Here is a 26843-nt window from a genome sequence, read left to right on the forward strand (position 1 = left end):
GCAGCTGTGACAGATGTCCCAGCTGACACCACTGCTCGGCGTCAGCCCACAGACACGGTGCAGCAATTTCGAACTCTTGTGGTCAGTTTTGGGGTTATTCCAAGAGAATCCGGAATTCCTGATATTTTATTGTGAGGAAAAAAACTTTGACTTTTTTAATGAATTTTTTTTTCATTTGGGGAACAATGATTGTCTAGTATGCGCAAGCACTGGGTTCAAACCCTAGTAACACACACACACACACACACACACACACACACACACACACACAAATTTTGTGGGACAAGTGTTCAATTTTTGAAAACATAAATGTGAACTGCAATCAGCCTCCTCCACTCCATCCTACCATCAGAACTATGCTATCCATATATATCTGTTGGCAGAATAAGCGTAGGAAAGATATAGCAGGTCTTGATATAGTGAGAATAAACCAGGAGATTACTCTTCCTTGCTTTCACATACACTCCCATTATCCTGTGTATGCTACGGATGTGCAGGATCTCTTGTGCTAGGATGGGTCAAGCTTGCCTCAGCCTTGACTGTGGCTCTCATGTGTTTGGCGTTGTCTGCTCACCTTCACACCCTGACCTTAAGCTGACCCCACAGTTCGCCCACCTACAAACAGCTGCTGTAGCACAGCTTCCTGACCGCCTTTCCTGAACGCTCTGGGATGAGGATGCTCAGAAGGTCAAGTGTCTTGGTCTTCCTTAAGGCTGGCTTGGTTTCACAGGGTATTCTTCCTTCTGTCTCTGAGCAAGTTGTCTCAGCCACATGGCTCTTCATTACTAACGGGCATGGCTGCAACACGGTGTGCCCTCCGTTCTAACGGCGATAGCTTGTACTCATGGGTCACAGCTCTGGGAGGGCAGCTAGCCTCCCGTGTGCTTAGAGGATCTTGAGAACCTACTGCTTGGAGGAGCTCTGTCTAGTTGAGGAGACAGGTCAGTGGCCATAGAGGGTGGCACAGAGAGTTAGCAAACCACATGGCATCCAATACCATGTGGGACAGAGTGGGTACCAAGGGAGGCTGCTGGAAGAGCCTACACTTGAGTCTTGAAGTGCTAAGCAGGCAGACAGGGCTGGAAGGCCTTCTTGGACAGACAGAATAAGATGTTATGGCCATAGAAGGGCTTCGCAGCTACTTAAAGTCTAGCTGTAGGGAGAAGTTGGAGTTAGGAGTGGTTAACTCATGAAGGACCTGGACTGTTCAGCAATGGGATTCATCTAAGCAATCAGGCAGCAGAGGCACTAAAAGCCTTAAGTATAGCCATGTTTATGAACCCACTGGCTGAAGGATGAAGCTAGTTTGAGGTCATGAGCCTCCCCTCTAGTTTAGGAATGAAATGTGCTTCTTCCCACCACCGAGAGCAGTGCCCATTTCTCCCCTTGGTCAGATGCCTGGCTTATTTATCTACTGGTCACCCTTCCAATGTTGGCTCGAATGTCACTTCCTCGGGATAGCCTTCCCTGGCCATCCTCCTCCTCACTCAGCAGGCCAGTCCCCTCCTCCAGCCTTCCCCCACAGAGCACCCACCTCCACCAGCAATCATGGCTCTGAGTAGATGACTAGTAACATGAGTAGATGTCATCCACAGTGAGTGTTGGGACAAGGAGGCCAGCGGCTGCCCATGCCGGGGGCTCCATAAGTCATGCCTCAATTAGCACATATGAGAAAATTCACCATGGAAACAACAAGCTTCATCATTTAAGATTGCATGAGGAGCTCTGAGTGGTGGCACATATCTATAGTTTCAGTACTCAGGAGACTGAAGCAGGAGGATCAGGAATTGTAGTCAGTCTTATACACATATGTAATCTCTCTTAAAATAATCAGAGAGACAGAGAGATACAGAGAAAGACAGAGACAGAAAGAGAGGCAGACAGGGTACACATGAAAATATGAAACCCCAGCCAAGAGTATATATGATGAAATGTTTAGGAGTGAAATACACTGATGTTTGAAACTTACTATGAATATGTAAAAATAATAGGAGAGGGTGAGTGTGTAGCTAGGTTGGTAGAGTGCTTATGAGACATGCATAAAGCCCTGGGTTCAATCTCCAGCATCACATAAAGTAGGCATAATTATGCACATCTGTTATCCCAGCACTCAGAAGGTGGAGTAGGAAGATCCACCTGAGCTACCTGAGACCATATGCTGGGAAAGACAGGTAGACAGAGAAACAGAGACAGACAGAGAGACAGAGACATGAACACAGAGAGGGAAATGTGGCTAGGGTAATAGAGTTCTTACAGAGTGTGCACAGGACCCTGTATTTGATCCCTAAAACTCCAGAAAAAGAATTAATGGCTGGATGATACGACAGGCTGAATTAATGTCAATCATACCATCTACATAGCAGCAATATATGTTTAAAAGTTCAAAGCCGGCCGGTGGTGGCGCACACCTTTAATCCCAGCACTCGGAGCAGAGCAGACGGATCTCTGTGAGTTCGAGGCCAGCCTGGCTACCAAGTGAGTTCCAGGAAAGGCGCAAAGCTACACAAGAGAAACCCTGTCTCGAAAAACCAAAAAAAAAAAAAAAAGTTCAGTACAGCGTTGGGCGGGACTATGTGGTGTAGATGAGACTATATTTGCGTCCCAGGCAGAGTTACTCACTAATTGCTGTCCTGGCACTGAAGCCTTAGGCCAACTGGGTTCTTTAACGTCTTCTAAACTCCAGCTTCCTCCAAACAGTGAAGAAGAGCCATCTAATGGTATTGTTGTGTGGATTAAATGAGATAAAACTCTTGACAAGTGTCTAGCTGTGTTTCACAAGTGTTAGTCCTCCTGTTCCGAAGTCAACAAGTCCACAAACTAGGACAAATCTTCAATAAATCATAAAAAGAAGAATCCTGTGGTTTTTTTTTCCTCTTGCTGTATCTCAAGGGAAATTAAAAGAATAAATTAATTATGCTATTTTTATAGGTAAAGCTAACGACCTTTCAGCAGTAGGACACTTAGGTTGTATGTGTGAAGAAAGTGGCACATGCGTACTGTTAACACCTCCGTACCTCCCCTCCCAGTGGCCAGGACTCTCAGGGGCTGGCCAGGATGAGCAACAAGGTCCTATCAGGATGATGGACGGGGAGTGTGGGAGGAATTGTATGCAGCACATGGAAGCCAGGGCTCCCCGTCACACTCCCAGATGTGCCCCAAGATCTTCAAAGGCGGGTGACATGCTTCCAGAACGGTTGTCTGAGCTTTTAACATAATTATATGAATGGAAAGATGGCCTTGGGATCATAAATAAAAGCCTCCAATTGAGGCTGATTGTACATGTTCAGCTGAAAGATATCTAATGGGCCACCACGTGCATTTCACATCTCTGATCTGGAAGAAAAAAAACAAAAACGAGCCTGTTGGTGACAACCCCCCAAGAGGAGAAGGTGGAGACATCCAGACTCATGGAGAAATTATAGCTTCTGGTACCACACGACAAAGCCAATGTTCATTTGAGAAAATGGGGTCCCGCACGTGAAAATTCATGAACGGGGGTTAATTATATGTCCTGAGTGAGAAACCACAATCAGTGGAGATGCAATTTTGTCAAAAGCGTCTCTGTGTGCCTATGAGATCACACACTGAAGATGACAGACTTTCAAGCTTAGACCGCCTGCACCCTCTCTACGTGGAAATCTCATTTCTTTTGACATAATTATAAGCCTACCTACATGATTGGCCTATTAAGCCCAGGCTTTGAACTCCTTGGAGACCTCACACACTACCTGTATGAGTTGTGTACATGTCGACAATTTGTGGTTAGAAACATTACTCAGCTGGGACCAATTATTACATCATGGCAGAGCCAATGGGACAATCACTTCCCAACTCACTGTGGCATCAGTGGCCTGAAATCAGCCACGGTAAGGGTATTTATAACAATAAATTAGTCAATGCTGTGAACTCAGCTGGTTAACCCACTGTTGTTTTATATAAAGCCAGCTTGGCGGTGCATGGTCTTCGTTTTGGTTTGGCGGTGGTGGTGGTGGTGGTGATGTTTAAGACAGAACCTCACTGTGAAACTCTGACTGGCCTGGAATTTGATATATAGACCAAGCTAGACTCTAAGTGAGTTCTGCCTGCCTCTGCCTCCCAAGTACTGACATAAAAGATGTGTGCTATCATATCCAGTGGACCTGTTTATTATTGCTATTTGGGAAGAGACAAATTTTGGGGCGTTTTCCCCACCCCACACACCTTATTTTCAGATGAGTCCCGGCTGACAGAGGGGTCAGGCTAAGAAGCCATTTTTGTGCTACATGCCTGTGCTTATCAAATGGAGGATATATCCCTAATTCCATGGGCCAGGCTGCAGTCCCAGATTCCCCCTCTCAGGAATGTGGGCCAGGAGAGAGGCTAGGTAGGTAGGTACTCCAAAGAATAATCCTGTCACCGGGCAGCGGTGGTGCACGCCTTTAATCCCAGCACTCAGGAGGCAGAGCCAGGTGAATCTTTGTGAGTTTAAGTCCAGCCTAGTCTACAAAGTGAGATCTAGGACAGGCACCAAAACTACACAGAGAAACCCTGTCTCAGAGAGAAAAAAAAAAAAAGAATAATCCTGTGCTGTGGATATCATTCTGTATAAATAAAATACTGATCGGCCAGTGGTCAGGCAGGAAGTATAGGCGGGACAAGCAGAGAAGAGAATTCTGGGAAGCGGAAGGCTGAGGAAGGGAGACACTGCCAGCCGCCACCACCGCTGCCATGACAAGCAGCATGTGAAGATGCTGGTAAGCCATGAGCCACGTGGTAAGGTATAGATTTATAGAAATGGGTTAATTTAAGATATAAGAACAGTTAGCAAGAAGCCTGCCACGGCCATACAGTTTGTAAGCAATATAAGTCTCTGTGTTTACTTGGTTGGGTCTGAGCGGCTGTGGGACTGGCGGGTGACAGATTTGTCCTCTAGCTACAATCCTGTCACCTCTTGCTATGGAGAGCACCCCAGCAGCTGGAAAGCCCTACGCACAGGTTCCCTACAGTGCAACCAAGAAGCTATGTGAAACCGGAAGAGTCACTGCTGAGTCATTCGTGCCTTGATTTCTTCGTCTGAAGCCAGGGGATTAATGACTTGCTTTATTGTATCAGGAATCTTAAAAGGTCTTATTAATAAAAATAAACCCAGGGCCAGGTATTGGGGTGAACACTGAGATCAGAGAAGCAGAACAAGCCACAGCTTCCTCACCTCACCAATTCCTCAGCTGATCCTGTTTCCTCAGACTGGAAGCCTCTGAGTCCTCATCCAAATGGATCTCAGCTGAACTGTGCTGCTCAAAGCCTAAAAGCTTAACCAGCCTAGTTCCTGGTTTTCACACCTTATATACGTTTCTGCTTTCTGCCATCACTTCCTGGGATTAAAGGCATGAGTCACCATGCCTGGCTGTTTCCAGTGTGGCTTTGAACTCACAGAGATTCAGATGGATCTCTGCCTCCAGAAGGCTAGGATTAAAGGTGTGAGTGCCACCATTTTCTGGCCTCTATGTCTGTCTAGTGGCTGTTCTGTTCTCTGACCCCAGATAAGTTTATTAGGGTGCACGATGTATTGGGGAACACAATATCACCACACTGTATAGTTGTGAGAACTGCATGAACTGACCCCTCACAATGCCCGCTATACATTCTGTCAGTTATCTGGGGTTCACCTAGCTGAGCCATAACTCACTCCTGTTCTGAGTGCATCCAGAAGGTTCCCCAGGGCCTGGAGGCCCAACATGAACTACTTTGAGGAGGTAGGGAGACAATCTGTCCCCAAGTCAGAGGGGCAGGGGTAGATCACAGACTACCCTGCAGCCTCTGTCCAGTTATTTCCTGAATGCTCTTAGTACAGTATGAAATTCAAATACAAAAGAGACCAAAAACTTGAATAACTAGAAGGTGTCTGCCAAACTGTGTGGACTGTTATCCCTGTAGGAAAAAGCAGTGTCATTGTCCATAAGAAAAGGAAAACCATGGAGCTGGAGAGATGGCTCGGTGGTTCAGAGCACTTGCTACTCTTGCAGAGGACCTGGGTTCAATTCCCAGCTGTGTCAGGCAGCTCACAACACCCTGGAACTCAGCTCCAGGCCCTCTTCTGGCCTCTATAGGTATCTATGTGCGTGCTTGCGTAAGTGCGTGAATGTGTGCGTGAGTATGTGCATGCATGCATGCATGTGTGCGTGCCTCTGTGTGTGTGTGTGCATGTGCCTGCACACACACACACACACACACACACACACACACACACACACACACTTTAAAAGTTAAAAAGAAAGAAGAATAGACTTGGGATATTGGTAATTCCGGACCAGAGACAAGAAGTATTCCCCATCCCATTGAAGGTTCGGTGTTTGTGAAACACACCACAGTAAGTCAGCATCAGGAAACCGCCCAAGACAGGCTCCATGGTCCTGATTTTTAATATACTTTCATCCATTTAATTATATTCAGAATAGCTCTCTTAATCCAGATCCTCCTATTCTTTTCAAAACAAAGACTCTTTATTTGATAATGAAGTGTGTAGGTTTCCAGATATTTTTGCTCAGCTCTTTTTGACAAGGGCTTCTAGGCTGAACTATTCACTTCAACACATTTTCTTCTCAGACTGCCCATTTTTCTTCAGTCTTGCTGAGTTTGCTGTTGACATTTGGTAAACAGACACAGGACAGACAGAGCAGCAGCTCTCACTCCTAGGGTGGAGGAGGGGCAGCTCTGGGGCACTCACATCCCTCTGGGCATTTATTCCCTGATTCACAGGAGTAAAGTTAGATACACCCTCAGACTTCCTATTTACGCATCCTCATACACACCAAAGCCATTTTGTGTTTCCAACATCAGGAGCTGTTTGTTTGTTTGTTTGTTCCAGCGAAGAAGAGATTGAACATATAAATCAAAATCAAATTCCCCTTGAGGTTAGGACACATTAGTCAAAGCCTCGCCTGAGTGGACTGAAGGCAGGTGCTGCAGTGACCTTGGCCTCGCCAGCAGCAGCTACTTGGCTCCATTTACATCTGCCTTAGTTGGTTTAAACACCACAGCTTGCTGGGAGAGTGATGGTGGCGGTGGCGCACACCTTTAGTCCCAGCACTCGGGAGGCAGAGGCAGGCGGATCTCTGTGAGCTCTTGGCTACAGAGCGAGATCCAGGACAGCCAGGGCTACACAAAGGAACCCTGTCTTGAAAAACAAAAATAAACAAAAAAACCGTGATGCTTATCCACTCTGTCTAGTGTTTGAGGATCCACAGTTTCCCTTAAAAACCTGTGGGAGTATCAGATATGGAAGGAGTGGAAAAGATAGGAATAATTTAAGAAGCTATTGTACCAGGTTTGAAGTTGGGCTGGGGTCTTAAAGCTACTCTTCCATGTAAACACTTTTTCTTGCTACCATGAGAACATTAAATAGATTGCTACATGAAAAAAACAAAGTGCTCAACATTATATCCTTTACGTCCAGAAGAAAGTTAAGTCGAACTGTGTATGTGTATATGTCTGTAGAAAAGGTCAGGAAGGACTCAACACGATTGCTTCAAAGCTCAGCTGTACTGAATAATGAATAATAATAAATCCAACAGAACCGTGCGGTGATAAAAAGCCCACAATCCAAAGCAGCTGGGGGAAGAAGTGCTCTGTTTCATTTTACAGCTTCTAGGCCATCATCTAGGGAAGTCAAGGCAGTATCTCAAGCAGGAAGCTGGAGGCAGGAACTGATGCAGAGGCCATGGAGGAGTGCCTCTTCCTGGCTTGCTCACCGTGGCTTGCTTAGCCTGCTTTCTTATACACCCCAGCATCACCTGCCAGGGTGGTACTGCCCACAGTGAGGAGGAGGTGCCCTCCCACATCACTCACTAATCAAGACAATACCCTCTCAGACTTGCCTACAGGCAATACCTCTGCAGGCATTTTGTCAATTAAGATTCCCTCTTCCCAAATGACTCTGGCTTGTGTCAAGTTGACAGAGGTTGAGTCCATTATCATCCTGGTGGGACATGGTGGCATGCAGGCCGACATGGCGCTGGAAAAGGAGCTGAGAGTTCTACCTCTTGATCTGAAGGCAGCAGAACAAGTCTGTCCACACTGGGTGTAGCTTGAGCAAAGGAGACTTTAAAGCCCACCCCAATGGTGACACACTTCCTCCAACAACGCCAGACCTCATGACAGTGCCACTCCTTTTGGGGGCCACTTTCTTTCAAACCACCACAATAGACTAATACCGCTCATGAACCTAGCACTTGAAATTTCCCTTTTGTAACTACTAGAAGGGGGTGGAGTGGTGGCTCAGGGTTGAGCACTTGCTTCTCTTGCAGAAGACCCAGATTCAGTTCCCAGCACCCACATGGCAGCTCACAACTGTTTCTGACTCCAGTGCCTCTTCTAATTCCCAGGGCACTTCACATGCATGCTCTCAGGCACACATAAAGTAAATATATTTAAAAAACAAAACAAAACTGCTCAAAACCTAGACACAGAAAGAACTCACACTGTGACTAAACTGGAGTTTATCCCAGCAGCAAAGCATAGCTCAACATTCCAAAAATCAGTGATGTTGCCTTTTTGCAGGCTAATAAATAAAATTCTTGTGATCCTGTTAGTATAGACAGACAAAGCATGGGACAAAATTCCACCCTCGTCCATGATAAAAATGCATGGCACACTAGGCTAAGAAAGGAGTTTCTTCACCCAGATTAAGGGCTTCTGCAAAACAAAATTGAAACTACACAACACCATTCACCACAGCGAAAGACTGAATGTGGTCCTCCAGGTGGGATCAACATGAGGATGTCACACTCCCAGTTCCTACTGAACAATATGCTGGCAGTTCTAGTCAGTGAATCAGGCAAGAAAGAAATTCAAAACGTACAGATTTAAAAGAAACAAAATTGCCTTTAATCACAGATAGATTGATTTTCTATTTAGAAAAACCCTCAAAGTTTTACAAAATGCTACTAAAATAAACTTAGAAGGATTATATAATAAAATTAATTTGTTCGTTTATTTCTTTATGTGTATGGGTATTTTGCATGCACATAGTTCTGCACACCATGTGTGTACAGTGCCCACAGAGGTCAGAAGAGGGCGTCAGATACCCTGGAACTTGAGTTACAGATGTTTCTGAGCCTCCGTGTGAGTGCTGGGAATTAACCCGGGTCCTCTGCAAAAGCAGCCAGTGCTGTTAACCACTGAGCAAGCTCTCCAGACCAAGAAAGTTAATATTCTTGAATCATATTTCTATATGCCAGTAAACCATTTAAGTACTGTTTACCAAAGCCATGAAAAACATGAAATACACAAATACACACACACACACACACACACACACACACACACACACACACATTAAAACACACATGAAAGAAAAACTTAAATAGGTGGAGACACATATGCCAGGTATGTGGCCCATATAAGCAATTCCAGCACTCTGGAGGCTGCAGCAGAGGAGTAGCTGTTTTGGACCATAGACCTGGTCTATGTAGTGAGTTCCCGGCCAGCCTAGGCTAGAGGGTGAGACCCCGTCCCAGAAATCAAATAAACGAACAGTGCTCTCTCTCACTGTCTGATTCAAAGACTTGCTATCAAGCTAGGATAGCGGAACTCAGCTGAGGGTGATTTTACTCCCCAGTGGACACACAGAAACGTCTGAGGATGACATTGTTATCACAGATGAGGAAGGAGGAAGGAGCATCTACTAGGCGAAGACATGAAAGAACACTCCACAATGCTCAGCATAGAACCTTGCAACAGCAAACTGTTCCTGGCACTAAAATTAAGAAGCCCGAGCTGGAGAAATCAACATAGGTTTCTGCGGCATCAGGAGAGAAATGCAGATGAGCAGAGTGGGCTACAGAGTCCAGATGTGAACTCCACACAGGTGGTCACAGGGCAAGTCAATGGAGCAATGACAGTCTCTTCAAAACGTGGTTCTGGAGCAATTAAACATCCGTATGTAAAATTTAACCTTGACTCTTACCTTGTAGGGTACATAAAAATCAACAAGAATGGACCACAGTTCCAAAAGTAAAGATAAAAACATGAAACTTTCAGAAGTGTCACCTTGGGTTGGCAAAGATTTCTATTCTACAACACACACACACACACACACACACACACACACACACAATAATAAGTCCTTAAGTTTAAAAAATTGATAAAGCTAATCAAATTAAAAACATTCATTCTTTGAAAAATACTATTAATAAGAATGAGAACACTAAAGAGAAATACATTTGCAAGGCACACATCTGATAAAGGCCTGACTAGGAAAATTCAAACAATAAGAAAATAAATAATCCAATTGTTCTAATTGGCAAAAGATTTTAACAGACCCTTCCAACTTGAGATACAGACAGGAAAGGGAGTACATGAAAAGAGATGCAATAATAACACTATTAGTAATTAGAGATGTGCAAACTAAGCCCACAGTGAGATAATACCCACCAACTATTGCAGTGGTTGAAATTTAAATTAAACAGGGAAAAAAAAATCAGACAATCCTAAGTGCCAGTGTGATTGAATTTGAGCAGCTAAGACTCTCATGTGCTGCTGCTGGGATAAAAATTGTGCAGCCACTTTGGAAAAGACTTCAACAGCTTTTATAAGGTTAAACACAGGCCTACCACTGGACTCGGGATTCTAACTTTATTTACTCAAGGGGAGAAAACTGTCCAAACAAAGCCTCCTTGGCCAAAAACTGGAAACAGTCCAAATGTCCATCAATATGGATAAGCAAACTGTGGTATGCTAGAATACTATTCCGCCATTTTTAAAAAGGTAAAGAAATAGTTAGGATGCAGGCAATGACGTGCGTGATGGGCAAGAATGTGAAAGAAGCTAGACACTGTAGAGCACACATATTAGTGATTCCATTCGTGTGACCATCCAGAAAAACCAAAGTACGAAGACAAAGGATAGACGGCTGGTCTACCTTTGGGCGGCCGGAGAATACTTCAGCGGGGGTGGGGGGGAATAATAGAAATGTTCTGTATCTGGATTGTGGTGAGAGAACCCAATGTACACTTCTGTAAAAGCTTCCCACACAGTACACCTAGAAGGAATCACGTGACCTTGGCTGTCCTAGAACTCACTCTGTAGACCAGGCTGGCCTTGAACTCACAGAGATCCACCTGCCCCTGCCTCCCAAGTGCTGAGATTAAAGGCCACTGCCCGCATAAATTATATCTTTACAAACTTGATTTGGAGGAGGAGGAGAAAGGGGTTGGAGATGTCGCTAGGTTAGTAGAGCGCTTGCCCAGCATGCACAAAGCCCTGGGTTTGATCCCAATACCACATAAACAAGGCATGGTGGTGCATGCCTGTGATCGTAGTGCTCAGGAAGTAGAGATCAGAGTATTAAGAGTTCAAAGTCATCTTGGCCTACACAGTGAGGCTGAGGCCAACCTAAGCTACCCTGTCTGAAAACAAAACCTTGTGACTCCTTGGTGTGCTCTCTTCGTTCGGCACAGCATTTCAAAAGTCTGAATTAGTTGGTGACCTTTGAAAATAAGGATATTGAGAACTCAGAACGATGGCCTTTGCAGCCCCCGTCCCTCACGGGGTGTCTCTAAGCAGTGGCCTCCCTGGACAGGAGGGAGATTTTCCATCTTGCTACCTGACCAGATTCATGAGGGTATATTTCACCGACCTGCCACTCCACCCACCAGCTGCTGAAAGGGCAAGGCGGGGCTGCTTTGATCTCCCCTGAATCCCCACACAGTGAGGGCCCCGTATGCCTCCAAGTGCTTGATAAATACTCCCCAACAATGCAACCCAACACCACCTTCCCCGAGCTGTGGTTCTGCTAACTGCCAACACCCAGGTGCTGACTGCTCCTCTGGCCCTGAAATCCCCAACGAGTCACCATCCATGGCAGCCATCCCATAACCTTGAATAATGTGTCCCTCTGTGTGTTTAGAAATCGTCTCTCATATGTTGTCAAGCAACGAGAATGTTTTAGGGTCATTCCAACCATTCATTTTTGTTTAGAGAAGAGTAGAGTTGTTTGTTTAAAGAGAGAAGGGGGAGCGTGATACCAGCTTAAAGGTTAGTGCAAATGAAAGGGGTCTGTGAGAGCACTTGGCGTGTTCCCAGGCCAGAGTCCAGTAACGTCCGACTTGGGCTGGGTCAGCTGCTGCCAGCTTCTCCGCTTCTTGTCCACACTTCAGAATCCGAGTTTCTACGGTGATTTGGGGGAGAGATGTGGAGCAGGACTGGAGAGCTAACTCCTGTTCCACACCAGTATTAAAGCACAGCTTCCCTGTTCTTTACGTGGTCAGAGACAGGGCGAGAGAATGGGAATCCCTCAGCTAGCCTGAGAGTGTCTTCAAAGCACTCATAAATGGTATACACAGTTAAAACTCCAAATGGCTTTGTTCAGGCCACTTATATTTGGGGGGAGGGGGCACCACCAGAGTTACTATTTCATTATCTTTAATGTTAAAAAGAAAGAGAAAATGTGATTATATGTACTTATATCTGCATTTTTGTCTTCATTTGCATGGGGGGTAGGTCTGCTTAGTTAGTTTATACAGAATCTCACTGTATCGAAGACCAACCTTGAACTGGTGATCGTCCTGTGTCAGCCTCTCCAGTACTGGGATTACAGGAATGTGCCCATACACCTGGCTCTATATTCCCACCTAACCTCCCATGAACCCAAGTCCACCCTTGTTCACCTTTATAGAAAAGAGTTTCCTGAAGTCGGTGTGGTGGGGGCACACATCTGCAATTCTCTGGAATTGTCTGAGCTGCAGAGGGGCCCTGTCTCCACCAGTAAAGAAGAGTGGGAAGAGGTGCGGTCTCCATATCTCAGTGGCTCTTCTTCCTCTCGAGCACTGGGGATTTCTGAAGCCACTGCAACCTCTGTCCCTGTCACTCTCCAGGCCACCAAACACCTCCACATCCGCGAACCCAGTGTTCATGGGTCACTATGGCTGTCAGAAACACCTCATCAGCTGGCAAAGTCCTATTGCTCCTTCTCTTCCTCTCCTGCCCTTCTACTTCACACAATTCCACCGCCTCTTTCTCAAAAATATGGCCCTGCTCTCACCTCGGCTCCCCTGCCCTTTCCCAACTCTACGATCCATATCATCTTCATCCTCACCCTGGATCTCAACCACAGCCTCCAGCCTGCCTTTCCAGCCTCCCTCCTCACCCACAGTCTTTTCTCCCACCACAGCCGAAGTGATTCTTTCAGAGCTGAAGTTTGGGTTATGCTGGAGGCTGACCATCTCACCAGAGAAAGTACCATCTCACCTTGCCTCCCTGCTTTCTTCAGCTGCCTCAAGCTCTGCATGCACCTTTCCCTCCACCTGGAAAACGCCCCCCACACAGTCACTGTGGAGTCCCCGCTGCCTCGTCATCTCAGCCCTCTGACCCTTCCTCTGTCTCCCATTAGAAACAAGCACGGGTATGAAGGTGCCAACGCCGGCCTCGACGTCTCTCCATAGGACTTACCATACACATTTATTATCCCTCGCCACTCAGATGGGGTCTGTAGAATGCAATCATCCACATAAGTCAGGCCTTGTTCCAGACCAACCAAATCACAGCCTGGATTTTAACAGAACCTTCAAGTGATCCGTATCCTCAGTCAAGTTTAGAAAGCACTGGGGCACTTTCAAACGGCATAAAAAATGGGACCTTGTTTAGATTCACTACTATAACCTCAGGCTATTGAGGTACTCAAAACACAGACTGAATGACTGGATGCATGAATGGGTAGATAAATGAATGCATGCATGCATGCATGAACAAAATGCAGGATCTGTGGATGGGGCTCCAATTTGGCGATGTGTAAAGGAGGCTGGAGAAGGGTAAGAAAGACATGCAGGGCAATTGTCTCCCTTTTGAGATGTGCTAAACTGGAGAACCCTAGACACCAGCAAACCCTTCTTCAAATAAAGCAGCTATGAGTTACTTAATTGAAATAATATCCTAACATCTAAGAGAACCAGTCAGACTGAAGGGTAAGAAAGCTGAAACTGCACTAGGTCCCTAGAGCATCTCGGGAGTCACAGCAAGCAACAGGGAAGCAAGGCTGAACAGAAAAGGAATTACTTTGGCTTGAGAAGCCACCCCACGAGGAGGGCACATGGAAACTCCAGAGCAAGGCAGAGTTCTGGGTCCTCCTCTACCCTGAGTTCTGGGCACAAAGAACCCTTGACTTTCCCTTGTCCTGAAATGCCACTGTCAACGCTGAGAACCTACCCACCCTTCAAAGCCCCGCCTCCAGCTCTCCCTAAAATTAACTACAGTCTGGCTTTATTAGCTCTGCTCACATAGTATTAGAGTTCAAGCCCCTCTTCATGAGAGCCTTCTGCAAACTGGTGGCACCTTATTCAAGCCTGTATTCCCCTACCCTAGCAACCCATCTGGCAAAACAAACGTGCAGGTAATCTCTTCCATTTTTATAAGAACAGAAGACACTCTATGAGCAGTTACACGTCAAGCATTGTTGTGTACTGGGGGGGGGGGCTTTAGCTCAGTCACCTCATCAGTAGGTCACCCAATGAGATTGGAGCTTTTATTACCCCCATTTCACACTGGGGAGAGAAACAAGGGCCCCAGAGGCCAAGGTCACATTGAGCAGAGGCCCACAAGGGGGTGAGCCCTGAGCCTGCCCACAGCAGATGTGTTAAATGTTTGCAGATATGAACCAAACAGGGAGGTGGGTGGGAAGGTTGGGATGTCAGATATCCGTGCTACCGTTGTTGCTTGGCCCCCAGATGGCAGAAGAGAATGAAGGGCATCAGCCTTCAGAAACTTCTTTCCCAGAACAGCAGTGACTGCCTGCAAGCAAGGATTCCATGGGAGAGAGCGAGGAGAAGGTGTCTTCACACTAAGCATGACAGCGGATTTCCCTTTATGTGGGAAGGAGGTCTCCGATGAAGACAAAAGGCATGGAGTGTCGTGGTGGAAATCAGCTCAAAACACACTGCAAACACCCTGCATCAAAGGTGCTAGAAGTTGGTGCAGTGTTTTCTAGGAACAAACCTATTCTTGTCCATTTTTTTTTTTCAACCAAGGCAAAATGTCTGATTTAGCCTTGTTAAAAATCAAGAGCCATCAAGGATGCAAACGGCAGGCCCCATAGGCAGTCGGGACTTCAAGCAGAACGGGACGGGTCACTGAATGGACTTCTCAGGTAACACACTGCAGAGGAGAACGGCACGGAACTGCAGCGGTCCATCCGAGCAAGCTCCAGACACGGTGGCTGCCTGGAGAGTCAGAGGTCCCCAGCCAAGAGTCATCTATTCTCCCTCCTGAGAGTGCTTTCTCCACAAACCTCTTGAGATGCCCAGACCTCTCCTCGGCTGAAACCAGAGACCATGTGAAAGCAAGGGAAAAGGTCTGACCGGATGCCCAGTGTTCACTCTGCCCTCAAGAAGCCAGTCGTAAAATGGGCTCAGTGCTGAAGCCACAGGACACTGGGGAGCTAGAGACAGACCGTGGATCCACAGGTGGCCTTGTCCACAGAAAACCGAGTATCGAGTGTAACAGCTGAAAAGGCACCCCAAAAGCGCAGGGAAACCGTGTCTAACGAGGAGGGAGAAGATAGAGGGGCTCAGAGAACAGCTATTTTAATGGCATTCCCCGTCATTCTAAGCGTTGGCTACCCTAGGCTTACGTCCTCATGACCAGCAAGAAGAAGGGGGAGGGGTCTAAGATGACGATGAGAAGTCCCCTAGGTAAGGTTCTGGCTGACTGACAGATGGGCCAAGCCAAGTCTCAGAGGTCGGTAATCGCCAAGTACGAAGGTTGGAAGGGAGATCAGAAATTCAAAACCCTGTCAGAGAAAATCAGCTGACATGGGGGGCGGAAAGGGGCAATGCAGGAAAGGCAAATCTCACATCTCACAGATGGTGGACGGTTTTCAGTCTCTGCACTCAGATAAACCACAGCCAAACCTGAAACGCTCTCCAACAGTTTACAAAACTATCAGGAATTGGAGGCTTGTTAACCAAAAACCGTGATTCCGAGCCAATGGTCACTCGGGGACTTCCATGTCTTCCTCACGACCTCTCTCTCTCAACATCATGCCCCATTAAAAGCAGGAGATCCGAATTCCCAGAAGGTCGGCTACTGAACTTTGGAACCATTAGAATCACAAGAAATTCCTTGACACATAGTCACTTAACACACATCCCTCATGTCAATGACTTTTAAGTGAATCAAAGGAAAATGGCTTTAAATTAAACATTTATGTAGATATAGCCAACCACGACACTTATTTAAAAACAGTTGTAAGGTCCTTCAAAACTGGGAATTTCAATCTGATGCGGGGAAAGGGCACACACAGGCGGGGTGTGCGCGCAGGTGAGGGGGGGGGTGTCTTTCTTGATCCGTGCGCCCAGGTGGCGGTGGGGGGGTCCTTCTTGATTCTCACTAAAGGCTGCAACACTACAGAAACCAATTACCTGGAGTGAGAGACTTGTGTTTGATAAAATGTTGTCTATAGTCCAGAATTCCATCACAAACACAAAAGCTTGCTCTTTACAGGCGTCATAGCAATCACTCTTACTTCAAAGACCATTGCTGATGGCACTGTATAAGTTTCGAAGCACTTAGGCAGAATAATTCCTCCCAAATAGTTACAAGAGATCCACAAAATTGTCCACGGAATTACAAAAATCTGTTTCTGAAGGATCGTTAGAAGTCTGAGCGCCAAGCATGACTGTTTTTAAAGAAGCCTCTTGCAAATAATACGTTATACACTTGATCAATGCCTGAACCTTTTGCAAGGTGCAATCAATTATTTTAAGTACCTCGTTCCCAAAAGGGAAAAAAAAAACTGTTATAAGCAAAGGGAAAACGCTCTTTCTTCACAGAAATTACTTCAAACTCTCAGGTCATTCCTTGCAAAGACAAAGTGAATACTAGCAACAAGAAGCCGAAAACACAGTAAACGGCTTCATTCCTAACGTGTCCCACTAAATAGATCCCTTTTAAGCAGTCCTAACCATGCCATGTCTAGCTAAACGACGCGTATTTGTGGGACCATCAGGAGGCATTGCAACTTGTCCAGAAAAAAAAAAAAAGATTAAAACGTGCCTCTTTCTTCTCCGCCCACGATGCCTTCCCGGAGACAGATTTCTGACAGTTCTCGCGCTGTTGCAACTGCTAGGGACAGAGAAAAGCCCAGCAGCGCTGCAAAGAGCCCACCACCCACCACCCACCTCCACCCGGTTAAGCTGCTTTAGACCCCGCGGCGGGAGCAGAACCGCCCCTAAGTGCTTACCCGAGTCGGCCCGGCAGTGCCCAGGAAGGGCAGCCAGCAGCAAGAGTCCCAGCAGCAGCGGCGGCCGCAGAGGCGGCGCATCCTGGGACCGGCGGGCCCCGGAGCTCCTCACGCCCTGGAAGCGCGCGGCGATCCCGCCTGCCCCGCAGAGCCCACGCTCCCGGGGCCGGTCCCTGGGCTTCCACGCCGCGGGCCCAGCTTTGCTCGGGCCCTGGGGCTTCGCCTCCTGCGGAGCCATAGGGACGGTTCACACATCCAGGCCGCTGCCTCGTTTCACACGGCGCCGGGGAGCCCAGCCCTCGGCGCACCGCTCCTCACCGGGCATCTCCGGCCATGGCCCGGGAGTCAGAGGGAAGCGGGAGGCGCGAGCCGCTCGCTCGTCCTGCCTCGGTCCGGGACGGGCTCGGCGGAGCCGCGGCTTCACGCGCGCGGGGACCGGCGCCGCATGGGGTTTCCCACGGTGCGGCGAGGGTGGGACGGGCGGCGCCCCGGTCCCTTCCCCGGGGCTGGATGCTGCACCCCGAGCGCAAGGCTGCGAGACGCGGAAACCTGCGGCCCTGGCTCGTGCAGCCTGCCGCCCGCCGCCGCCCCTACGCCCGGGTCTCTGTCCCCGCTGGTTCGCTCGATCGCTGGGCTCCGGCTCCGGCCGCGAGTGCTACTGCAGCTCAGAGCGGCGCCTCATTGACAAAGAAAGCACGTAGCACCGGAGCGGGCGAGGGAGGCGAGGCAGGCGCGCGCGCGCATCCCCGCGCGGAACCACCGCGCGCCCCCCAGCTCCCGCGCGCGGGGGCCCGAACCGTGCTCTGCACTGGCGAGGTCCTCGTGGGAAGGGGGGGGGGGCTCCCCTCCGCCCAGTGTTCCCAGATCTTGAGGAGGAAAGGTCAGCGGGGATAGTCCTCTGGCCAGGGAAGGGACTAGACACTCTCATGGTCAACCTGCTGGGGAAGCTAGGTCTTCAGCCTGCATCTTGGGAAAGCTCTCTGAGGATGAGCGAGGGAGCTTTGTGCAGGTTGTTCACTACTTCTCCCAGGGTCTGGCAGACACCTGCATGCCAGATTTAGCCCCGAAGAACTGAAGCTGTTCTGGGCCCATTTGCAGTGAAACGCGGGAGTAAAGAAAAACACGTTATAAACATTGGTTACAGCCATACTACGGGAGAGGCTGTGCACTGGGCTTTGGAACAACTACAGGCGTTTCCAAAAAATCTCCCCCCAAATAGGAGGGCTGACAAGTCAGTCACTCCCTAGTGGGGCAAACGGCAGAGTCAGCTGAATTGCCCTTCTGCCCTCGTGCCCTTGAGCTGGCTACCTAGCTTGCAGGTGCTTCAAGCACCCTTCAGTCAGTCAGTTATTTGCCTGGCATCCATAGCTTGCCAGCTACTGTGTTAGGCACTAGGCATGTGAGCCATGTGGGGAAAACATTCGCCTTGACCTGGTGAAACGCACCTGTTCATCCGACAGTATTTATTCATCCAAAACGGCCTGTTATATGCCAAGCCCTATTCCAGACACGTGGACAACAGCCACAATCATAATCCCCGTGGGTAATAAATTGACTACCAGACAACGCTAAAAAGCCTCAGAGAAAACGGTAAGGTAAAAAGAAAGAAAGTGGGAATGGAGGTGTTGCAAGCATTAAACGGGATGAAAAGGGATTCCCTGTGAAGGTGACATCTGAGAGAAGACCAGAAGGAAGTCAAGGGAAAGCCAAGCTGAAGGAGCATTCTAGATAAAGCGATCCGTAAGGGCAAAAACCCTGAGGCTGGCCTGGCCTGGTGTGTTCAAGGCACAGCAGGCTGGAGGGTGCTGAGAGATGGGAGCCAGCCCCCCGCCCCCACCCCACCCAGCAGAGCAAGCTGGCGGTTCTGCTGAAGTGTGTACTCTCTGTCACCTGTGTCCATAAGACAGAACGGACACTGTTTCGTAGAAGATGCATTGTCACGTGCTAACTTTTCAGAGATCGGATACGTCCTAGCATGCATTTCAGATTTGTTGAAATGTAGTAGTACAGGTTGAGTATTCCTCATCTTAAAATATGAAATGCTCAGAAAGTTCCAGGGCTGGTGAGATGGTTCATAGAGCAAAGCACCTGCACCAAGCTTGACTAACAACCTGAGTTTGATCCCTGGGCCCTACCTGCATGGTAAGAGACAGCTCCTGTGGGTTGTCCTCTGATCCTTATCTGCATATACTAAATAAATAAAGTAACAGTTGAACATGAACTCTCAATGATTTCAAATTTTCAGATTAGAGACATTCAACCAATAAAGTTTATACAAATATCCCCACATCCAGACAACTTTGAAATGTGCAGCATCTCTGGTCCCAGAGCATTTTGGATAATGGGTATTCATCCTCTTCCTCCTAGGGCTGTGATTTACCCTTGCTCTTTGGTTAAATTAATTTTACTGTTTGGGGTTGTTTTAAGAAACTTACAAACCAGGCATGGTGACGCACACCTTTAATCCCAGCACTCAGAGGCAGAGGCAGGTGGATCTCTGTGAGTTCAAAGTCAGACTGGTCTGTGGATCGAGTTCCAGGACAGCCAGGGCTACACAGAAAAACCCTGTCTAGGAAAGAAAAGAAGAAAGAGAGAGAGAGAGAGAGAGAGAGAGAGAGAGAGAGAGAGAGAGAGAGAGAGAAGAAAGAAAGGTGGATGGATGCAGTTTTCCCAAACAATAGGAGTCATTTTGAGGCACAGGCCCGTTCATGGAGGTTATTTATTCAACATTACAAGGTCTGAAAAATGGCAAGCAGTGATCCCAGAGACAAGGGCATAGGACGGGGATGATGGCAGGCAGTCTAGGTCTAACCGACAGGTACGGAAGGGGAGGGAGGGAGGCAAGGAATCACAGACCAGGAACAGTGAGACTAGGAACAGTGAGAGCACTTCATTCAACACCTGCAGCTCATGTTGAAATAGGACAGAAGAAGGGAAGCAATGTTCAGGCCTGTTCATGGAAGGTTCTGGGTACATCTAGGCTTTTCCTTAAAGAAAAGAGGAAGGGAAAGGAGAAGGGGATTCACCCTCCGGAGCACCGACCTGGCACATGGCTCTACACAGGAGCAAGGGACACAGGGGTGTGATAAGGGAGAACTTGGACCTTTCTAACTGAAGCTGTAGCCAGCTGTGATATGTGTTAGATTAAGACAGAATGGACCGAGTTGCTGGCCCAAGACATAAAAGGTCCAGATGGAGAGCACATAAAACAAGAGACATAAGACTTAGCCACAGCCATGTCTCCATGACAGTTAAGAGGAAACACTGGGCTACTGCCAGAGGGAGGAGATATTCATATTCTGTTTGTAACTGGGATTTTCCCTCTGCTGTTTCTTGCCAGACCTAGACATGACATAGATTGCTTTTCAGTTTCTGGTTGTTAGATGGGGTGGCTCTGTCCTCCAACAGGCTAGACTTGAGACCAGACACCATTGTATCCCTCAAGACGCTCACAGTCCAGTAAGCAAAGCAGGTATACAGTGACCACTTTAGAGCGAGGTAAGATGTGACAATGACAGGTAAGGATTATCCATCCCCATGGGAACAGAGATATAAACAGATCCCCCATCCCCATGGGAACAGAGATATGAACAGATCCCCCATCCCCCATGGGAACAGAGATATGAACAGATCCCCAATCCTCCCATGGGAACAGAGATATGAACAGATCCCCATCCCCCATGGGAACAGAGATATGAACAGATCCCCATCCCCCATGGGAACAGAGACATGAACAGATCCCCATCCCATGGGAACAGAGATATGAACAGATTCCCCATCCCCATGGGAACAGAGATATGAACAGATCCCCATCCCCATGGGAACAGAGATATGAACAGATCCCCCATCCCCATGGGAAAGAGATATGAACAGATCCCCATCCCCCATGGGAACATGGGCTGTTTCTGCCTTCAATGGGGAGAAAGACACCAGAACACCTCAAGTAAAAGTTCTCCGAGCCCAGCGAATGGCCAAACAGGAAGTCATAAAAGGTTTAGTGTCATGGTGGGGGAAGGGGAGCTGTCTAGTGAGGGCAGCAGAGTGGGGCCTTGGGGAAGGGGCTGCCCTGCTTCAGGGCAGGGGAGCCACAGTGGAGGCAGATGCCAAGAGCCTGAGATGCCAGGCTCCAGAGCTTACACCTTAGTCAGTCAAGGGGAGGCTGTTTCCGCGGGAGCAGGAATCTTGGGGAGGTTTTCAGGGGAGTGGAGAAAATGAGACAGGGTCTTCCTGCGTAGCCCATGATGACTCAGAATTGCTGTGTAATCTAACCTAGGCTGGCACCAATCATAGCAATTCTCCTGCCTCGGTTTCCAGGGTCCTAAAACTACAGATATGAGTTACCATGGCATTTTGTTTAAATTTTTGATAGATGAGTCCTTGTTTGGTAAATAGACAAACCAAACCTTACGTTGATTTACATTTAAGATCTGTCCTCTCCTTGCTAATGACTGAGAAAATCACATCTCTGTAAACCTCATCTATAAAACTAAAATGATCCAAGTAACTCCCAGATGGGACTGTTTTAAGGATTGAGTTGATACATGTCAATCATTTAGATGTACACTTGACATACAGTAAGTGCTCAATCAATCTTATTATATATTATATGATCATCGCAACCCTCTTAACCCATAAACTCTTGTATTTCATTTTAGTATTCTTAACCGGGGCTTTGGGACTTCCTTGTATGCTAAGCTTATTGTTTAATGAGTCAAGTGTTAGTTCAAGAAGTTAGGGAGGCAGAAGACTCCATCTCCGAGCGGTGGTTTCAGGCCCCGGGCTGAACTTCTGTCATTATTCTGGGGCACACATCTAGACCTCGTTTTGCAAGAAGCAAGCAGCTGTTGCTCCCCAAGTCATCCATTTCACACCGGCATGCCTTCCAGTTCGATTCACAAATCCTTTCCTGCAGCCGGGTGAGTTCTCAACTCAGGTGTCTGCAGAGAGCTAAGCCTTGTCTCCACCCTCACTGGGCTCGGCACTGAAGGTCCAGCGACACAGAGGAGCAACCACAGGATGATACCCCTGCTCAGAGGGGGTGGGGGTGGGGGTGGGGTAGGGGGTGGGGGGAATGCCAGAGGAATCAGGAAGAGCGGAGTGCCAAGAGAAGAGGCTGGAGGGGTGAGTAGGGGATTTACCCTCTAATGGGGAACAAAGCCTATCCTTTTAAGCCATGGTACCCTTTAGGGCCCTAGGATATGTTTAAAATAACTCAGAGTCCTCATTTTTGAGAAATGAAAGGGAGGCTGGAGAGAGGCCTCAGTGGTGGAGAGAACTGGCTCTCTTGCAGAGGACCTGGGTTTGGTTCCCAGCGCACACACACTGGCAGCTCACAACCATCTGTAACTCCAGTTCCCGAGGACCTGATGCCTTCTGGCTTCCAGAGGAACCCAGCACATACATGCAGGAAGACATCCATATGCACAAAATAGAAGTAAGATGCAAAATATTTGTTTAAAATGAAAAGGATTTCTTTTTTCTCTTCTTTTTTTTTTTTTAAATAAGGCACAGTTTCTACAGAGGCCATAAGACCCAAGACCCTAGACACCACAAGATTGTGAGGCCTATGTTGCTCACTTCCTCCAGGAATGGAAGGAATTTAAAATAAAATGTATATGTGGTTTCTCTTGCTTCCAATGCTCCTGAGAAAATACTAGACATAACTGAGAAGGTGCATTTCAGGACCCTTCCTATATCTCACTGGCCTGGCCCTGAGAAAAGTACTTAATACAGCTTTGTGGGTACCTTGTAGAAAGAACTGCCTGCGAGGGTGAAAAGATACAGTTGAATTAGCAATGAGGGCAGTGGGGAGCTAGCGGAGAATTCCAATCAAAGAATTATGGAGGGTCACTCCCCACCCCACCCACCATGTAGAATGAACTGGAGCAGGAGAAGGGTGCTGCAGAAATGCAGGCCATCTTGGTTTCCCTTTCCTCTGATATGTCCACGCATGTCTCTAAAAAGCTTCCCAGGTTTCAGCCTCAAGGCGGAGATGGCAGGCAGGCAGAGCGAGACCCGGGTAATGCCCACCAGGAGCGGCTGCCAGCTTTCAGGTGGGTGAGTCTCAATTTAGTCCTCACAGAGGGCCTCCACAGAAGCCTAGCAACTCAATATTTGTTGACTTGAACTTAACTTCTGGTTGACGTTTCCACTGGCCCAGGTTCTAGCTAATTATCCTCTCTGTCCTCCAGTGGGAGGAGGCAGCATGGCCTGTCCTTTCTTCTGATGTCATCAAGGGCCATTGATAATATCTCTGATGCCTCTGGGATTCTCCAGTCAGAGCAGAGACATGGTCACCCTGCTCTCCACATTGACACCTGAGGCCAGCTAATTTTTACTGTATCTATAGCTCCCTGGTTCTTTCTTTGGTTTTTTGTTTTGGTTTATTTGTTTGTTTTGTCAAGCCCTGTGGGGTGGGGACTAGGACTAGCTAGGGAAATGTTAGTGATTTTCAACCAGCTTCAAGCCCCGAGTCCATCACCCTCTAGTTCTTAGCTTTAGTACACCCAAGGTGTCCAAGTGTCTACCAAAGATGTCAGGGTATCTACCCAAGACAAATAAAAGCACATGTCCTCACAAATATTTCCATTTAAATATTTATAGCATCGTTATTCATAATAGTCAAAAGTGGAAACAGCCTAAATGTCTATCAGTTGGTGAAAAAATAAACAAGTTTAGTACAACAGAACGTTCTTCCTCAGTGAGAAAAAAACAGGAGAATACTGTTATGTGCTACCACACCAAGGAACCTGGAGGATACTGTGCCAAGTGAAAAAAGCCAATTACAGAGGCTATACAGTCTATGGCTCTAGTTATATGAAGTGTCCAGAAAAGGCAAGCCCAAAGAGACCAAAAGTAGATTCCTGACACCAAGGGATTAAAAATACTAAAAAAAAATAATTAAAACATAAGCCAGGTGGTGGTGGTGTATGCCTTTAATCCTAGCAACTTGATTTCTGTGAATTCAAGGCCAGCCCGGTCTATAGAGCTAGTTGTAGGGCAGCCAAGTCTACACAGAGAAACCCTGTCTCAAAAAAAAACAGACCAAAAAAAATATTAAAATGTATGTGTGTGTGTGTATTCCTAAATATATAAATACAACTTGCTCAGTCTATCCATATAATGTTATATACAGGGCTGACCATTGGTATTGGGTAACAAATTAGTATGCTCTTTTTGAGGGGTAGTATTGTCAGCCCAAATAAGAATTTTTCTTCTAAACTGTATATGTATATTATACACATATGTATATGTATACATATACACAGACTTGTCTGTATTATATGTAATTTTATATAAACAATAATATGATTCCTTAAAAAAAATACTAAGTGGCGATATGGCACAAAGTTCCACTCTAGGGGGATAGAAATACTCTCAACTAGACTGTGGTGCAGGTTACATCATTCTGTAAGTGTCCTAAAACTTATGTCATATAAATTCTATTGGAGATACATTGGGAATTGAACCCAGGGCCTCTCAGACACCATATGAGGGCTCTATCACTAAGCTGCATCCCCAACCTCATAAATCATGTCTTAATAAAATTGTTCAAAACAAAAGCTGGACCTAGCAGAAGAGGCTCAATAAATCTTAGATGCTGTCACATAATTCTTTCTTGAGCACATAAAAAAAGAAAGAGATTTTCTACTTAAATTTTCATTGTAAAGTACTATCTTTTTTGAAAGGTCATTAAGAAGTATATTATAAAAATACATACATACCCGAACAAGGATATTAGCACATCAGTAATAAATGTCATCACCTGAAACAACCAGCACTCTCTTTCATTTGCCAACACACGTCTGTTTTAGAAGATCTGATTAATGCATCTGGAACTAGAGGAATCCAGCATCCATTTAAAAGCAACAGGCAAAATCTTAATGCTGCTTTTCATTGCAGAGTGCCAGGTAAGTGTCTGACAATAGACGATCTGTGTACACTAACCCAACCATGTTTATCATTTCCTCACAATGGCTGCCTGAGCCATCATTTTGATCTTTACTCCATTCATGAAACAACCTGGATTGCCTCTAATATGCTGAGCATGATGTTCTCTGGGGTTCTGAAGATGAGTTAGGCAAAATCCATATCCTTGGGGGTCTTGGAAGACAGCAGGGGAGGAATAAAAGCATAAAGCACACAATAGGTGAGATGACATACGGATTTGATCTCTTCCAGTGTCAAGCAAGGCTTGCAAAGGCTACTGGAGAGGAGCCTTGGCAAGCAGACAAGATAAAGAGGGTGTTTCCACCATGCAGAGATGCAGCAGTACAAATCCATCGGTTGCTAATGTAGCCGTTCTGTACAAGGAACCACAAGTTTTATTGAGAGAAGCCATATAGGGAAGCTGGTGACCTCCTCAGAGTTGGACAGTAACCCGAAAGCTGAACGTCAAGAGTTCTGAGCTTTGGAGAGACTGGTCAGGACTTTCCTTGAGGCTGATTTTGATAGGCAGCGCTCTCTTTCCACCTACACTGTCTATCTATCACCTCTTCCCTGCTCCAAATTTCTTGTTATCTCCACTGCTACTAAATGGATGAAAACTAAATTCTAGAAAGATCACTTGGCAGGTAATGAGGTGCAGAGGCACGGGTGGATAAGGAGACAGGGGGTCCGTCACATGACACAGTTCCCAGGTATGAGCCAAGGCAAGGTGGGGAGGGTGGAGGAGAGAACTGTGCTGGCTTGGACAGTGGCCACTGGTGATGCCAAGCGGAGGGGGGGGGGGGAGTCGAGGAGCCGTGTGTCGGAGGATGCAGAAAGGGCAGAGGAAGAGAGGACAAGAGCCTAAGAGAGAGAGCACCTGAGCAGACATCTGCCGGGTGGGTCCGAGTGTCCCAAGCATTCACACAGGTGACACAGGGGATTCACCCAGAATCTCTGTTCTAACAAACTCCACGTGACACCGATGCTGACTGATAGAGCACACGTTTGAGTAACACAAGACACGCTGTAGCTTAATCAAAGAATTTCCTTACAATGAAGTTCCTGGATTTGGGAGGCTTTTGAGAGGCTTTTCCTGTCTCCTCACAAGAACAAACCCAGGGTGGTTTCTTCTCTCTCCCTACAGGACAATGTAGTTCCCCACCATGACTGTGGGCCATGCAATGCTGATCCTCCCCTCCCCATGTCCATTGTTTTAGCCAATGCACACCACAGGAGCCACTGTGAGAACAGTGTTAAAGCCAGCCGAGTGCCTTTAATCCCAGCACTCGGGAGGCAGAGGCAGGCCATCTCTGAGATCAGCCTGGTCTACACAGGGAGTTCTCTGGGTAGTCGGAGCTACAAAGTGAGACCCAATCTAAGGAAGGGAGAGAGGGAGGGAGGGAGGGAGGGAGGATCATGTCAAGGTCCAGCTCTTATTTTCCCTTTCCATGGGGGAAGCATGCCCTATATTCATTCCTAACTCCAGGGTAAGGAACTCCTAACCTCCAGCCAGAGTCCTAAAAAGGAACCACACTGCAGCTGTATACAGACGGATCTGTAACCAGTAGCAGAGCTGCCCTAGAGAAGGAATCAAAATGAACCACTAGATAGGACTATTGTTTTCAACTCCTGAAACTTTGGAGGTCATTTGCTACCACAGTAGAGTGAGCCAAAGTAGACTAAGGAAGGAACAGACACGTGTAGT

The 26843-nt window shown here is 47.2% G+C and overlaps 1 protein-coding gene across 1 annotated transcript in view; it reads right to left on the bottom strand.

Moving 5' to 3' along the window:
* Kiaa1549l (KIAA1549 like) overlaps window positions 1-18241 on the bottom strand; it is a 276448-nt gene extending 258207 nt beyond the window's left edge. Inside the window, 1 exon segment of the mRNA XM_028877902.2 lies at window positions 17210-18241. Within this exon segment, the coding sequence (XP_028733735.1) occupies window positions 17210-17447 (238 nt within the window). The 5' untranslated portion in view covers window positions 17448-18241.
* Window positions 18242-26843: the final 8602 nt, after the last annotated feature.

Source organism: Peromyscus leucopus, chromosome 4 (genome assembly GCF_004664715.2).
Source record: "Peromyscus leucopus breed LL Stock chromosome 4, UCI_PerLeu_2.1, whole genome shotgun sequence".
Classification (NCBI taxonomy): domain Eukaryota; kingdom Metazoa; phylum Chordata; class Mammalia; order Rodentia; family Cricetidae; genus Peromyscus; species Peromyscus leucopus.